Source organism: Indicator indicator, chromosome 8, assembly GCF_027791375.1.
Source record: "Indicator indicator isolate 239-I01 chromosome 8, UM_Iind_1.1, whole genome shotgun sequence".
NCBI classification, from domain to species: domain Eukaryota; kingdom Metazoa; phylum Chordata; class Aves; order Piciformes; family Indicatoridae; genus Indicator; species Indicator indicator.
In genome coordinates, this window is record NC_072017.1 from 16,206,346 (window position 1) to 16,223,258 (window position 16,913).

Below are 16,913 nucleotides of genomic sequence, written 5' to 3' on the forward strand. Positions count from 1 at the left end.
GATGTGTTGTACCTTGCCGTATTTCTAAAATAATATTTGTATAATACAAGTTCCTGGTTACCTGTCTTTCAACACTGAAAACTTTAAGTATGCTCATTTAACAATGTCAGGATGACTTTCAGATGTGGGGGAAGCAATCAGTAACTCGCTGTATTTATCCAACAACTTTATGACTGCCATGGATCACATTTATGAAGATATCATAAAGTTACAAGGAGTTGTTATAAAAAAAAGCAGTTCCAGCAATGTAAAGTGGTCTATTACATGTTCCATATGACAACTTTATTACTGCAGTGGACCAGTATAGCAATTACAAAAGGGAAATACACTACACAAAACTTGTTTTGAGACAGAATGATACAATAGGCCAAAATACTATAAGAGCATATTATTTTATGACATAGTATTTATTTTAGGATTACAAAGTAAGGAAGCAAGCTACTTAGCAATCTAATTTAAAAAAAATGTAGTAACAAAAGCAAATTTAGCAATTGAAACACAACCATTTATTATTGATTAGTTATTTATTGGCTGCACAGTTACTGTAATTAGCATTTTTCCCATTATAGATATTAATGTTCATTAACATATTGTCAAGGATCAAAGTAGTAAGACAAACTGGTGCTCTAGGCTGTACAAACTTGAAATAACTCATATCTGGAAGACATTACAGTATGAGTAAGAGAGAACACATGACAAATGGGAAAAGCTTGTTGGGGAACACATGTAAACAGTACGGGAAGCAGAGGTTTGGGTAATTGTGATTTAAACATTATACATTTTGGCAAACATCACATTGATGCTGATCATTATGGAGGATTCAGTGGAAGATAGCTAAGCAGCTTTGAAAATGTATATAGATAGCACTTCTCAAGCATGAGAGAGGGCATAAGGGTCTTTCCTAGAAGATTTAAGGGGTATATGGTGGAGTTATTCACTATGAATAAATCTTTCATCCTTTCCAGTGTCATTCAGTGAATGAGAGAATGTATGTATTGTAAATAGTCATGAAAAGGATCAAAAGAGGAAAAAAAAAGTATTTCAAACAGAGAGTACAGGGCTTCCATAAATCTACTCAAAACAGAAAGCATGAAAACAGGATAGATTCAAATTCTAAGTACTGAAAAAAACACAAATAAGTTTCCATAGCAAATGCTAATCAAAGAGTTTATTATTTTTATTAGGAACATTTTTCTCAGATTTGGTTTTCATGCATTTGTGTATGTTAATATTAGACAAAGTAAAATCAAGGTAAAAATGTAAACAAATTACTGATATAACTACAGTAATTAATTAGAATTCAAAGCACACTTACAGAAAATTGAGACAGTTAAAAGGAGCTAGGCATGCATTTTTTTAACAGATGGTGCTAGATAAGGTCACTCAGTTATAATGGAGGTCACAATTTGGTCACTGTCAGAACAGACACTCAGTGAAAGAGGTGAATTTCCTCCTGTGTTTTTCATTAATTAATCAGTGCCATTCAGTCATAGTGTTGGCTGTTGTAGATGCTCTTAATAATCCCTTGTCCATAGAAGACATTCTCTAGAATATTCTTTTAATATTACGCAATTGAAGAAAAATATAAATCTGTTCGTGGAAACATTTACTTGCCTTTTAGCTGGAGAGACAAAAGTCTATCTGTATCATCATGTATCTTTGCTATGGGTCTCTATGATAACAGTATCATGGTATAATATTTAGGTGTATTTTTGCTGCTGATGTAAGAGGAATTGATATAAGGTAAACATCAATTTTTATGAGAATATGAACAAGTTTTAAATTCAAAGACTTGACTTGGACAGATACTGCTCGAATTCTTCCCAGCTTTCAGCATGTAAAATCAGAGTTTTATCGACCTTGCAGTTGATTTTACACAGTGAATCTGAGAGCAGGTTTTGTTTTGTGACCTTTTTCACACTTTGCATAAAAATACATTTCATTAAATATTTCTGTATACACTAAAACATGGATTTATTATTGCATATATTTCTAGCAAAAGTCCTTCACATTTAAATGCAAGTTAGAAAGCATATTACAGAAATCAACTGAGTTTTCACATGGGCCTCAAAGCATAACATTATGCTGTTTCAACTTGTACAAAATAGTCTCTCCACAGCTGTTCAGGCTCAGCCTGCAGATACAACCACCACAGTCGATACTTTTATATGAATGATGCCCATATCAAAATGTTTTCCTTTCATAATAGTTCAATGAACTATTTAAAAAATAGTGAAAACAGTATTTAAAAATATCATTAATGTATCAATTTTAGGAACACATTTGACTATATTTTCCTTTTCACTTATTATTAATTACTTTCCTGAAAATATTTTCCTGGTGGTTTTTTTTCCAGTTTACGTTCATTTGGATCAGTATTTTAGCCCTTTTCTTTTCCCTAACAGCTTTATACAGAAATATGTGACAGAAATAAGAATAGTTATATCAGAAAAAAATCAGCTAACAGCGCTTACCTGAGTAAAGGTTTGTAGTTTTGCATTTGGGAACTGGATGAAACCAAGGTCATGCTATTACTAAAGTCACACCCAATATTGTATTTTATTGTTTCATGACTTCAGTAATAAAGGATAATACATTTCTTTTGTGACAACCATTTAATTCCATAGTCTGTGGACTGATTTGTTATAATAAAAATATATTGCTTGAGGCTTCTTAAACCAGCTTGGGTACATTTAAAATTCATGCATGCCTACAAGTTTGAGCTTGTCACACATGAGGAACAAGTATCTCCTCTTAAAAACACAAGACCAGTGACATTGATGGTAAAGTGTAATTGAGTTTTGCCATCACATATTGAAAAAGAGTAATGACAATGAGCTGAAAAGTTTTTATATATTATATATATGTCTATATCTGTCTATAGCCATATGCTCTGGTAGATGCAGAAGCCACCTTTTTTCATGTTGTTCAGAAATAATAGCTGGTTGGTGATCAGCAACTGCTTGAATGCAATCAGGCCTGAACACAAATTGCTGCATTATGCTGACAGCAGGTGAGCCTATGGATCTGAAAGCAGTCATACTACTATGGCAATGTGTCAAATGGCTTTAAACTATTGGTAATGGTTTATAATGTAAAGCTTGAACGGAAGGGGCAGAATTAAGAAATTACTAGGTTTATGTTTTCTTTAAAGCAAGACTTTTTAGAAATTCTTCTGTAAGCTATTCACAGTTACAGATCCCAAAATGCACTCTTGGCAGAAATGCCTCTACGCCGTTACACCACTTTTGACAAAAGACATACATGTTAACAAAGTGGCACGTAAAGATGGTGCATGTCAATCTCATGAGCATACATGGCGATTGCATTTGAAAACATTTTATCTGTTGTTCCCTCACCCCATAGCCCTGCTGCCATAAGGGTGGTCTGGCTATGGGTCTCTGACTGGGACATACTGAACAGCCCTGTCCCTGCTGCTGCAACTCATCTCTGACATTCCAGCACAGTGATGTAATTGGCAGATTGCGACCTTCAGACAAGAAGGCTGGCTTTACCAGACGCACAATACATATAAATTGTATTTTAATCTGCTCTGGGCCTTGGCCTTTGCTGGGGGCAATTTATCATAGAATGTTTTAGGGTTGGAAGGGACCTTTAAAGATCATCTAGTTCAACTCCCCTGCAGTGACCAGAGGCATCTTTTCACTACATCAGGTTGCCCAGAAGGCCTGTCCAACTCAACCCTGAACACTTCCAGGGATGGGGCATCTACCACATCTCTGGGCAACCTGTTCTTGTGCCTCACCACTCTCAGTGTAAAACATTTCTTCCTTATACCTAGTTGAAATCTAAACTCTTTTAGTTTGGAACTATTACCCCTTATATTATCACAACAGGCCTTGATAAAGTGTCAAGTCTCCACTTTCCTTATAACTCCTCTTTAAGTACTGAAATACACAATAAGGCCTCTCCAGAGCCTCCTTTGTCCTGGGTGAACAACCCCAAGTTCTTCTTTATACAAGGGTTCCATCCCTCGGATCATTCTTGTGGCCCTTCTCTGAACAGGTGCTGTGAACTCCAGAGCTGGACACAGTACTCCAGGGAAGGTCTCGTCAGTGTGGAGCAGAAGGCTTCCTTGCCACAAAATCATTTCGCAAAGACCTCTGCAGAGAAGTCACCGAGCAGACCGAAATATGTCGCACCACTGCCCTAGGGCACTCACCACCCTCAGCCATGCTTCCAAGTTTCCAGCCGCTGTAGCCTCCCAGCACGGCCGGGCCGTGCGCGCCTGCGCCGCAGCTGTTGGGGCGGGGCCGGGTGGTGATGGCGGCGGCGAGAGGCGGCGGGGGCTGGCGGTGGATGATGGTCGTACCTCTCTTGCTCGTCGTGTTGCAGGTGGCGGGTGCCGCCTCGGCTGCCGCTCTGCCCGTAGTCATCAATACCTGGGCGTTTAGGAAGGCTGCAGAGACAGGTGCCCCGGCGGGCGGCCGGGCCGGGTGGTGTAGGGCAGTGTCGCTTGGTGCTCCTGGTGCTGCGCCCGCTTGCTTGAGGGGCTGGCGGGGGGCTCAGGGTGTTGGCTTGAAAGCAGAATAAGTCTTTTCTCTGTGACCGCGCTTATATGCGGCAAGAAGAAGCGGGTTCTGACTCTGCTTTCTTTAAACGGACCCTCGCGGGTCAGAGCGAGCCCCAAGACCTGCAGGGGGAGCGCGAAGGCCTCCGGCGAATCGCCGGGGAGCGTGGCCGCGAGCAGCGCGTCGGACTGCCAGGTTACCTTCGTATGGGGAAGTCCCAACGCCCTGGGCTTGTATTTGCATTGATGAGACTTTGTACCTGAGCCCTGATGTTTCCTGGCAGCCTGCAAAAGAAATTACACAACATTAAACACTGGGGAACGGGCCTTACTTTTCCTTGCTGCAGGCGGTTTAATGCATTTGAGCACGCAATTTGTGAAGTTTGAGATAGCTGAGACAGTGTACTAGATCTCCCATAAGGAGCTGAGCTGTGTGCTTGTGCTGCATGGCTTCGGCAGGCTCTGGCAGGTGATGGAGCGCCAGAGCCACTACAAGGAGGAGGAAGCAGTATTGAAATGGCAGCAAGGTCAGGCATGTTGGAACAGGTTGCCTGAGGTCCAACCTTGTAAAATGTATTATGTTTAAAGCCTTCAGGCCTCGTTTATTTAAGTCCTGTCGTTTGGCATGTCTGTAATATCTTACAAAACTGCACCATGAGCTAGATCCTAAGGAATGGAAGACTAAGTGTTGGACAGGAAAAGGTGGAGACTAATTACTTGTATGAAGTTTTCACTTGGTTCTTACATAGTTACTGAATGTAGGTTTCAGTCTTTCAGATCATTATACCTTTAATATTTTTTTCAGATAAGCACATAGTATTTTCTATGAAACTTGGAGAGATACTTGTTATAACTTTTTTTTAAAATTTTTTCCTTTTTTTGATGAAATAGAAGTTTTGCTTACCTCTCTTCCGCAACCCAAAAGACTTTAAATAAACAACAATAAGGTAATGGTCAGATCTGAACACAGGAGGTTATTTATTATACAGAAATTGTGAAGATTGTTAGTAAATAATACCTTCCCAGTCAGGAAAAAAGCTTCATTTCTCATTCAGAAACACTAACCAGATGTGCAAGAAAAACAGTATTTAGAAAAGTAATGCTTTACATTCTTCTGAGTGTATTTATATTTTGACTTTATTTCACTTACAGTTTATTTTTCTTACCCATTTATGTAGTGCATCTTCATCACATCCTTCTTTAAGATACTCTATAGAACAGTAGTGGAGACTATTTTCACTGGTGACATTTAATTATTTCTATTGGTTACAGCTTGGAGAGTATTACAGTTGGGAGGTTCAGAGCTGGATGCAGTTGAGAGAGGCTGTGGTCTGTGTGAAATTGACCAATGTGATGGGAGTGTGGGATATGGAGGAAGCCCAGATGAGAGTGGAGAAACAACACTGGATGCAATGATTATGGATGGGTAAGAAACTACATGAAAAAAGAACAATACCTGTAGTTTTTAGCACACTTCAGTGTAAGGGTTCTTACAAAGGTCTTGTTGATTCAGGGTTTGCTATGGGACAGTTCATGTTACCTTGTGAAACTATGAAAAATATTTATCTGCTTGGTTGGAGAATAGCTAAGAGTGTTACTGAACCTTTGCATGCAGTGCAGTAATCTAGCTCTAGATACAACAGTTGCAAAACACATGGTTTGTAGCATCATAAGCTTTTACTTTAAATTTATTCTATAAATATTTCAGTTCTAGAGCAATTGCCTTCTATACTCTATTTACTGTCTAAAGCTGCCCTGATTAAAAAGTAGTTATGTTTGGTTTATTTTGAGTTTAGGTAACAAAAATGTTACTTTGCTGAAAATATTACTGTGGATGGAGTTACTGTTACTTGACCAACATCACTCTCCTGTGAAAGCAAGCTATGTGTGAGGTTTTTCCTAACTACTGTGATGCTGTCCATCTATGGCATAGAACAATTAAAGCAATATGGTGAAGGAGCAAGCTTTCTAATTTAGATGAGAATAGATTTATCTAGTTTTAAAAAGTACAATTATTCTTGTGTTTTTAATAAGTTTTACATACTTCTTGTTTCTAGCAACACTATGGAGGTTGGGGCAGTTGCGGATCTGAGGCACATAAAAAACGCAATTGGTGTAGCACGAAAAGTCATTGAATACACTAAGCATACATTATTAGTGGGAGAGTCAGGTAATTATTCTTTTAACTGTTTCCAAGTTGTGTCCTCTTCTAAAACTCTTCCTGAAAAACTTGCTGTCTTGGTAATATAGATGGAGGGATTCCCTGATGAGTGAATCTCATCAAATGGTTTGGAACTGTTTACTCTCTTATTACACATACATAAATTAGGTTTTATTAGTTTATTGGTACAAGAAAAGAAAATAGAATTTTATAGTGTTTGCACTAATTTAACAGCAAATATTAATCCCAAGGCATTGCTAGTATCACTGATATCAAAGAATATTTGATACAAGACACTATAGAAGCTATTAGAAGTAAACATGTTGTTTAAAACCATTGAATAATGTTTTCTAATGAATGACAGCATTAATAGACACTACAGTTATGTTTTACTATTTTAGTACATTTTAAGCACAATTACTGTATTTCAATGAGAACTTGGATATAAAAAATTGCACTAGGGGCTATACTCCTAGACACAACAGAGAAGCAATAGGAAACTCAAGGAGTAGCTGAGCTTTTAAAATATGGATAATACCACTTGGAAGAGGTGTAAAGTCCAGAGAGATACATGAGTAGTGAGTAGAAGGTTATGTCTCACAGTTAAGGCTGCTCAGAAAGAATTGTGGAGAGAAGTGTGGAAATTGACATATGAGCATTGAGGGGGAGTCGGGCACTTTGAAAAAGAAAGAAATGATAAAAGATTCTTGAAGGAATTAAGGTGTGCAGAATGATAGAAAAATAAGTGCAACAGCAGGTTTTTTTATGGAATAAAATAGGCAATAGAGGAAGATGGGGACAGTGACAGAAGGTCTGAAAAGAGAGATTTATGTAGTTGGTCATGATTAGGTAACTAGAACTAGAAGGTGAATGAACACTGATCTTGAGGCTAGCTTACATTTCAAAGACTAGCTTTTCAAGGAAAATACGCTATTATTTATATCACTTTTGGAAATAGCTCTGTGACATAAACAGCCCAGGCTACTCTTGTTCCAGGTTATTTGTGTCCAGTTGATTAACAGAGTTCAGTTAGTTTCCTTAGTAAAATTTACATGTGTTATCATAGTTACAGTGAATTGAGGAAATTTGATATTGACAGTGACAGTTTGTTATTGCAGTTGTATATCGCTAGGATAGCCAATCCAGCTCTCTGGAGAAATGTTTCTCCTTTTTATAGAGAATGTAGAGAATTCCTTGATTTCTAATAACATGACATGAATGTCTTACCAGAAAAAATACTAAAATGTGAATAAATTAATAGTTGTGGGTTTGTTTTTGCTTTTAAAGCCTCCCTCTTTGCTGTAAGAATGGGCTTTCCATATGAAGATTTAACTACCCAAAAATCTCTTTCAATGTACTCAAAATGGCTTAATGAAAGCTGTCAGCCAAACTACTGGAAGGTACAGTACAGTGGTGGTGGTGAAGTGGGGGTTTAGAACATCAGTAATGCAGCATTGCAGCTTCCTTTCAGCTTATGTTGAAATTGTATTTTGTGTGAAGGAAAAATAAAAGTTTTTGTAAAAGAACAAACTTGCAATTACCAAGCATTTGGTAGACTTGGGAGGAGTATGTATCTGTCTCCTATTTGTTAGATCCTGCTGGGGTTAATGTTGCTGCAGTAACATTTTGGTGGAGGGAATGATTATATTTTTTAATTCTAAATATGGGCAGAACGTCTCAAATTAAACAATGTATATATGCATTAAAAAACACATACACTACATTTTTGAAAGAAAATCTCAGAGTAACAATTAAGGTCCTTAAATACAATGACTTTACGAAGAGCAGTTAACAGATCACATTAGTGCAGCTGTGCCTGTGTGGTCAGGTTGGTTTTGGGGTGGGGGGGTGTGCAGATTTCTACATGTTTATACACTGTCTTCATTGTTATAGGATATGAAATGCTGCATTACTGAACTATTTTAATTAAATACATATCCTGGTTTTCAGTTGGAAAAATATATTAACTATGATGTTAACATAATATCTTGACATTGGTAAAACAAGATTGAAAATTTTCTTCATTTTGCTCAAGAATGAGAATTTAATTTTTTTTTTCAACTACTCAACTGAACAATGGAATTTTCTAGTAGGGAAAATTGTTTTACCATATAATACCAGAAGTCAGTCTTTATTCTTTAAGCAAAACCAATTAAGGGATTTCAGTACACCTGTGTAATTTAAGTGTTTGGCCTCTGATATGTGTGCAGTAAATTGACTTAGTATTGATTTTAGTATTTCTAAGTTTATCAGTAATAAAGCATAATATATTATTCACTCACATGACAAAATTATTACAGAATGTGGTTCCAGACTCTTCAAAATCCTGTGGACCTTACAAACGGCCTGAGGAAGTAACTTGCAAAGAACAGACCATCTTAAAAAGAAGTATTCGTAATCATGATACCATTGGTAACAACTTTTGGTAACATTTGATGTGTTCTCCTCTCATTCCCTTACAGACTAAATCATATTGAGTTTAGAGAAAAGTATTTCATTTATGGTGGTTTCAAGGTCATGTTACTGATGTGTTAGGATATAGTGCCTAAAAGCAGGATTTGGGGTTTGGATTTTTTTTCCACTGCACTGGCTGCACAGACACTTGCTTCATTCTTTTACCCACAGATACTTGTTCATTGCCTTGCTTCTTTTCCCTCAGATACTATCTTGACATAGTTGCTTGGGCAACTATGGCTGCTTAGAAAAGTGATCAAGGTTGAAAGTAATAATTTTTATCTTGATTATGGTTAACTTAGGTCAGCTCTTCCCTGTACCTGTCAGACCAACTTAAAAGGCTTTGCAGGAGTGGAAAACCTGAGTAAACAGTCCTGGTGCCAAGCAAAAGCAATGTTTGTCAAACAGTCCTTCAACTTCCAGATTAAAGCTTACTTTCATTATTCTGGCTTTTGCCTAAATAAATTTCTACAGGAACTACTATACTTAAAACAAGCTAGCAGTAGTAATCCCCACCAATGTCTAAGAGCTTGCTGATTGAGGATTATTAATTACCAAACCTATAAAGCTGATTAATGAGCAGATCAGACAAAGGACTGAAGCAGTTGCAGATTCATTTCTTTCAAAGCTTTATATTTTTGGAGTCTTGAAATTTAGACTTTTAGATTTATTCTGGATTTTTCTTGGTTTAGTAATTCAGAATTTTTTGCCTGACACTGTTTGCAATACCAAGCATTAACAAATTATTTCAAATGTGAATCTTCCTTCTTTGTTTCCAGTCTATTTCTGAGGGCAATTCTGCTGTCACTTAAAGAGATGAACTCTTGCTTTATGGAGAAACAACTGATCCCAAATCCTGTTCCAAGCTTCTCTAATGAGGCAGTGGCTTCCTTATCAGCACAAAACTAGCAAGGGGTAGGCTCATCCACATGTTCAATTGCCTGTCATGTAATTCTTGTTACTTTGGTAGGCAGTATTTAACCTTCTGCCAAATTTAAGCTCATCCTTCTTATTTTTAACTTCTTTCAAGCACCATTTTTAAGTTCAAGACATTGTTGCTCTGATGGTACTTGTTGTCCACAGGTTAACATAGGTGTGTATCAGGTGACAGTGGCTGTTAGGGCAGCAGTAGTGTACAGGTCTGAACAGTGTTGGCACTCACTGTTTTAGATTGCCTTCTGACCTTTTGTAATACATCCAAAAAGCTTCCAAATGTTTTTTACAAGGAACTTGTCTTCTTTAAGAGCACAACTTCTCTGTATTTCAGGGAAGCAGTAATTTGGATAGTCTGGGTATCATGGTTCTGTTTAACCATAGTGCCCATTTAACATATTTGTTAGTGTTTCTCAATGTGTTTCATCCCTATTGAAAATTTTAGGTATGGTTGTAATTGGTGGGAGCGGAACTGTTGCTTCTGGAACATCTACTAATGGTGCAGTCCACAAAATTCCAGGGTCAGTATCTCTGGTTTTACAAAAAAAAGCATTTTTTTCCCATCTCATTTCCTATATTAAGTGTATCTAATGGTTATATGTTTTATATTGTGATGGTCACAAAATGGCCTTGCTTATTTCTTGATACTGCCATAAACCCTAATACTGAGAGACTGATTTGGTTGCAAGATGATTTGTGTGTGGTTGAGGGAATGCTTGTTTTACAGGTAGCTTAATTCACCATACAGAGACATAAATAATTGGTGCACTTGTGAGGCAACTAGTAAAGCAAAGCACTGGAGGCACATTCTGGAGAGGTGCAGAGTCTCCAAAGCAATGTACATTGAATCAGAGCCCCAGGCCTGTATTTTGTCTTTGAGATTTTTTTTTTTCACCTGGTTTGGAATCTTCTGTCAACCATATCAGACAACTTATGGATTTAGCAAAAAGTTACTGATCATACTAACGTCCCCTAGCTGCTTATGGTTAAGCAGACTAAACCTTACTATAGACAGTGTAATACAAACAGTGTTGGAACTGGACTAAGCCTTAGGTCAGTCAGGTTGTAACAGATCACTTCTATCATGAATTTTAAGACAAGACTTATAACTTTGGTGGAGTGACCTCTTACCTGTACTGTTCCCCTGTGGGTTTATCACTAACCCAAGTAAGTTAGTGATAAACGCAGTTAGGTTGACAAATGTAAAAGTACTCAAGTCCTAAGAACTTGGCAGTATCAGGCCAAGAGCTATTACATTAATGCAGTCCCTCTGGAATTAGTAAGTTGCAGTTTTCTGTAGTTTGGGGCTTTTGGTTGGTTTTGTTTTGCTTTGTTGCTTTTTTTTTTTCTTTTCCCCAACCCCATGTCCCCCTTGGTCATTACAGCCGTGTAGGAGATTCTCCAATAGCTGGAGCAGGATCATATGCAGATAGTACAGCAGGGGGAGCTGCAGCCACTGGGGATGGTGACATCATGATGCGCTTCTTACCCAGGTTTGTCCCTATAGCAGACTTTGCTAGCTTTCTTTAGAAAAATGTGAAATGAAGGAACTGATTAAAAAGAATGTCTGCTGAAGGGGGAGTAAAGGAAGGAATGGAAGGGGAAAGAACAGCAGAATCAAGTCACCCTTATGATCTGTCTCAAAAGAAGTGACTTAAATATCTTGATGCTAGATTCCTTTAATATTGCCAAGCTGTGAGCATACAGGTAGCAGATAATGAGTATATTCTCAGCCTGTATGCTTTTTAACAGAGCTAATTAGCTTTGTCCTCTGAAGTGTTTTGTATGGGAAATAAGTGTTACGAGAAGGATGAGAGGTGAGCCTTGGGTTGCTCAGGAGATGGGGGAGCTGTCACTGTAATAGTCATGTGTAACTGCATCTGATTTGAAACTGGGAGAGATGTTTTAGTGCTGTTGTTGTGGTTGCATAACCTGAGTAAAATATGGCTATTCTTATTACTGAGTCTTGACATTCATTCTTGTGGTTTAGTCTCAGCAGGAACAAATTATGGGTCCATGCTGCACATAGTGGGCAGTGATGCTTGAAGGAATACATAAAAGTGGCCTCCATACTGCTCAGGTGCTTTTTCTGAAACACTGGCCTACTAGCTGGTGCATATTTACAAATGTCCTCAATGAGTTTCAAGCTGTTCCAGGCCAGTCTTGAAATAAAAGGCAATTGACAACTTCATGAATTATCCTGAGGTATGCGATACCAACAGTAATAGTGAGTTGAGCTCCACTATGAGGTTAATCAATAAAAGCTTACATTACAGCTTAACAGCCTGAAGGATTTGGCTGTAATGCTTAAAACATTTCGTGTTGGCACAAATGGGTTTTAGTAAACAACTTGTACTAGATGATTAATCACAATTTCCTTGTACATGCAGATCTTTCTTAATTCCATGTTATTTAGATATTCCCACATGAAAACAAATAATAGAATTGACCTAGTAGAAGTGAAGGAAGTGCCAAATAAAGGATCAAATTGCTAATATTTTCTGTCTACCTTTGAGATACATCTTACTGAATTTTTGATAAGCAAAGAGACTCCAGTGAAATGTAACTTTATATTCAGATAGTTTTCTTCAGATAACTTGAACCTATTTAGTTGGTAGAATGAATCAAACATAACAGCGTGTCTCAAAATGCAAGGAAATGTCTGTGGTACTTTGATAACATCTGTAGTTAATGCTGTCTGTAGAAGAGTCAATGTAATAAGTTGGTCTTGTATGTATCTTTATTCAAAACAAAATCTAGTATTGTTTGCTTATTTATATTGCACATTATCTGTTAATCTTTGAGTTCTGAAAGTAAACAAGAACAGAAGTGCTGCATTTTTTGCCTCAGAGGACATTTTGAAAATGCAACTAATTCATCTCAAGCAATAGCCATGAAGTCATTCATTTAATGATACCGTAGGTACAAAGGAAGTTGACTTTCATTACTCTTTCATTTAGAGTAAGAATTTTTTTTTTTTAATTGGCTGGCAGAAAATTTGAAAGTGGCTCAAAGTATTGATCAAAACATTTTACCTTCTGTCATGGTTTGACCCTAGCTGGCAACTAAGACCCACCCAGCTGCTCTTTCTCACACACACACCCCCTCCCCTAGTGAGGTGGAGGAGAGAATCAGAAGACTAAAAGTGAGAAAACTCCTGGGTTGAGATAAAGGCAGTTTAATAAGTAAAGCAAAAGCCATGCATGCAAGCAAAACAAAACGAGGAATTCATTCACTGTTCCCCATCAGCAGGCAGCTGTTCAGGCATCCTAAGGAAAAGCAGGGGGCATCACATTCCTTGGGAAGACAAACACCATAACTTTGAACACCCACCCCCCCTCCCCCCGCACCATTTCCTTCTTTTACCCTTCACCTTTATATGCTGAGGACATGTCACGGTATGGAACCAGTTGTCCTGGTTGTAACCACTCCTGACTTCTTGTGGGCCCCCAGCCTACTTGTGGGTAAAGTCCTATAAGGTGCATAAAAGGCTATGACCATATAAGCACTTCTCAGAGGTAGCTAAAACATCCCTCAATTATCAACAGTGTTTCCAGCACAAATCCAAAACATAGCCCCATAGCAACTACTATGAAGAAAATTAATTCTTTCCCAGCCAAGACCAGCAAACCTTCATGTTCATGAAATAAAATGTTTTGAAATAAATGAATACACTTTGCAATTTTTTAGATGCTCTCTTGCTTGGTCTCTTCTGCTGCAAATGATCATAGACTTGTCTCAGGCTTGATCCTGCCTTAGAGTCATAGGTGGCATAGGTCCAGTTTCTAACTACTTTCCATGTAGAAGTTAAGAATTAACAATATGAAGTATGGCTAAAGGTTATTTCTCATGTGTTTATTATTCAAAGAAATCGAGGTGTCCAATGGTATTTTACAATATAAAACCTGAGTATGGCTAACTGTCTGGGTGTGGGGTTGGTTTCTTTTAGTTACCAAGCTGTGGAGTATATGAGGATGGGAATAGACCCAACAGTTGCCTGTCAGAAAGTTATTTCCAGAATCCAGAAGTATGCTCCAAAGTTCTTTGGTGCTGTTATATGTGCCAATACAACTGGAAGTTACGGTAAGTATTTTGTCAAAGGAGTACAAAACCAAAGGTGGATTTTGAGGCAGAAGTCTTTAATTATCCTTTGAGCACTGCAGCAATACTGGCCATTCATAATATCAAATTCTGTTTATCAGGGCAATTGTGTCCTAGTGTGGACTTGAGATATTTTAATTTTTTCTCTATATTTTGATGTCTTAGACTTTCACAAAAGTTGTGCAAGTTTTAGTAAAAATCAAAAATATTTACAACCTTCATGTGCTTTCCTGGACTGTGTATGATTAATTTGAAGGCTTTAAAAAAAAAGAATGCTTATGCTTCCCCTAGATACGGACGATGGCAGGGAGAATGTAACTCTTAAGCATAGCTTCAAAGCAGTCCAAGATCAGTCGTTGCACCAAGCATCTCATTAGTGAACTCTTAGATCAGTAGGAAATACAATTTGCTAATCAACGTGGCTTATTTAGTTAGTCTGCTTATTGCTGTTCTTTGATCTCTTATTTCCCATAGTTCTGTGTTTATGAGATTAGTGTTGGAGGAACTCATTAAGGTAATCAGGATTGCAAGAGAGATTTTTCCTAACTTACATTACTGTTTTGAATTGGCATTAATTGCACAATCAGTAGCACTGTATTTTTACTTAAAAATGAAATACTTTCAGGATGTCTCGGTTTGGATACATCGTAAAAGAATTGCATCATTGTAGTAGTGCTAGTTACTGGGTCTTTGGTTGATAAAGTACAATGACAAAGACACTAACACGAAATGTGGCAAATTATATTTTTTTTTCTTTGTTTCCTAGGGGCCGCATGTAATAAAATTCCAGGATTCACTCAGTTTCACTTCATGGTTTCCAGCCCTTCGCTAAGTCAGCCAACTGAGCAAGTAGTAGATTGCATTTAATTTGTTTTGTCCTGTTAACATCTAAACTTAGAGGAGAAAAGGGCTAAGGTTTCCCGTATGTTGCTTGTTTAAGTGATTGTTCGTTTTTGCTGTTGCGTAATCATGTGAACAAGTACAAAGGTACGTTAATGGTGCACCATTTTTAATATCTTCCACTGTAGTATGGCTTTGTGAAGTGAAAGTACACTTAATCTGTAAGCTCCTAATCTAATTGTCTTGGTAACTGATTTTTAAATGATTGTAAACTGGTATTATAATCCAGGTCTTAAAAAACAGTGTAGTTTCAGGTTAGTGAACATAATTGCACAATTATAGTTACACGTTAAAAGATAGACAATTCATCTCTTTAAAAATCTGCATCTGAGTGAAATGGCTGATACTGATGTGCTGCTTCACTGAGGTCACAAGTAATGAATTTAATAGGAATTTCCTTGCATCCCAACTCAATTCTTAGACTTGCAAAGCTAACAATCAAACCGTGGTTGTAAATATCACTAAGAGTTAGCTGTTATATATCCCATTCCATGTAATGCCAAGTTTTATCTTCTTTTGGGGGAAAGCAGAGCTTTGGTCACTGGGAAAAAACTTTCAAAGAAAACTCATGAAGTGGAAAGTTGGTCAGGTGCATGCAAACAGACTTTCAAAGAAAACTCATGAAGTGGAAAGTTGGTCAGGTGCATGCAAACAGCTTTTCTAATCAGTCTATTTTCTTAAGAACTAAGTAGCTGAAAGTGATAAATAATAAACATTGAATTGGACTTTTGTCGTTTCAAAGCATATGGAGGTTTTTAAGGCCAGGCTGGATGTGGCTCTGAGCAACCTGATCTAGTGTGAGGTGTCCGTGCCCCTGGCAGGGGGGTTGGAACTAGATGACCCTTGAGGTCCCTTCCAACCCTAACAATTCTATGATTCTATATTTGACAGAAGTCTTGAATAAAGGACAGTGAGCAGGAGGGACTTTGCCTCTGCGCCTGAGACTTACTTTGAGAAAATTTGTCTTTCTATGATTTAGTCCAGGTTTTTATTTTCTCGTGAAAGAAAATTGCACATAAATGCTAACATTAAGGAAAAGAGGGTTGAAGAGTAGCGGAGGTGATTTCAAAGCTTTAATTAAGAGATTAAGGAGCATGTCCTCATGGGTGCTTCTAACTTGATCACAACAGCCAAGAAGGCATTTGAATAGATGGGAGATCCAAATATGCCTGGTAGTACAGGCCTTCATGGAGTATTGTGCTGACTCTAACTGGATGTGAAGACAGGTGGTAATCGCCTCATCACCTTACTCTGTAGCAGAAGTCAAGGTACGAATCTTAATCACAGTGATTTCTTTGTCACTAATACGCTGTTCACTTGCCCTTTCCTGCAGCACATTTACCCCTGCAAAGGACCTGTTCAATACTTGGAGCATGACAGTTACATACATTTAACAAATCTGGTTTTGTCACTCTTTTTTTCTATGTCTGGAGATACCAAGGTTCATTTGTAATAGAAGCTTCAACATCTTGAGGGTTGTTGTATATATATTAGAACTGTTTGATCATTTTCTTAATGGCTTGCTGATCAAATGATTGAACTCTTTTCCTAGCTCAAGTTTAGCAAAGTTAAAAGGGAAGACCAAGAAAAATTAGCATGCCTTGTCATAAACATTTTTCATTTTTCTTTGTCTACTTGAATAAATTTTTGCATAACAAAAGCACACTTTAATGTATCATTTATATGTAAGATTGTTTAGATGCTTCTGGACTCTGCCTTAGAATGATTGTTGCCATTCAAACTAGAATAGCCATCTTTCATGGCCTGCTGTTGAACTTTGTTGAGAAAGTCATTATTTGGAGGATTCATTTCTGTCATTTGATCTTTAGAGCA

At 37.6% G+C, this 16,913-nt stretch overlaps 1 protein-coding gene across 1 annotated transcript; it reads left to right on the plus strand.

Annotated features, from left to right (window-relative positions):
- The first annotated feature begins 4,284 nt into the window (after nt 1-4,284).
- AGA (aspartylglucosaminidase) lies at nt 4,285-15,047 on the plus strand. The gene is made up of 9 exons (XM_054383315.1): nt 4,285-4,432; nt 5,804-5,957; nt 6,589-6,701; nt 7,980-8,092; nt 8,993-9,104; nt 10,525-10,600; nt 11,465-11,572; nt 14,029-14,162; nt 14,947-15,047. Exons 1-9 carry the CDS (start codon nt 4,285-4,287, stop codon nt 15,045-15,047), a joined length of 1,059 nt encoding a protein of 352 aa, XP_054239290.1.
- The last annotated feature ends 1,866 nt before the right edge of the window (nt 15,048-16,913 follow it).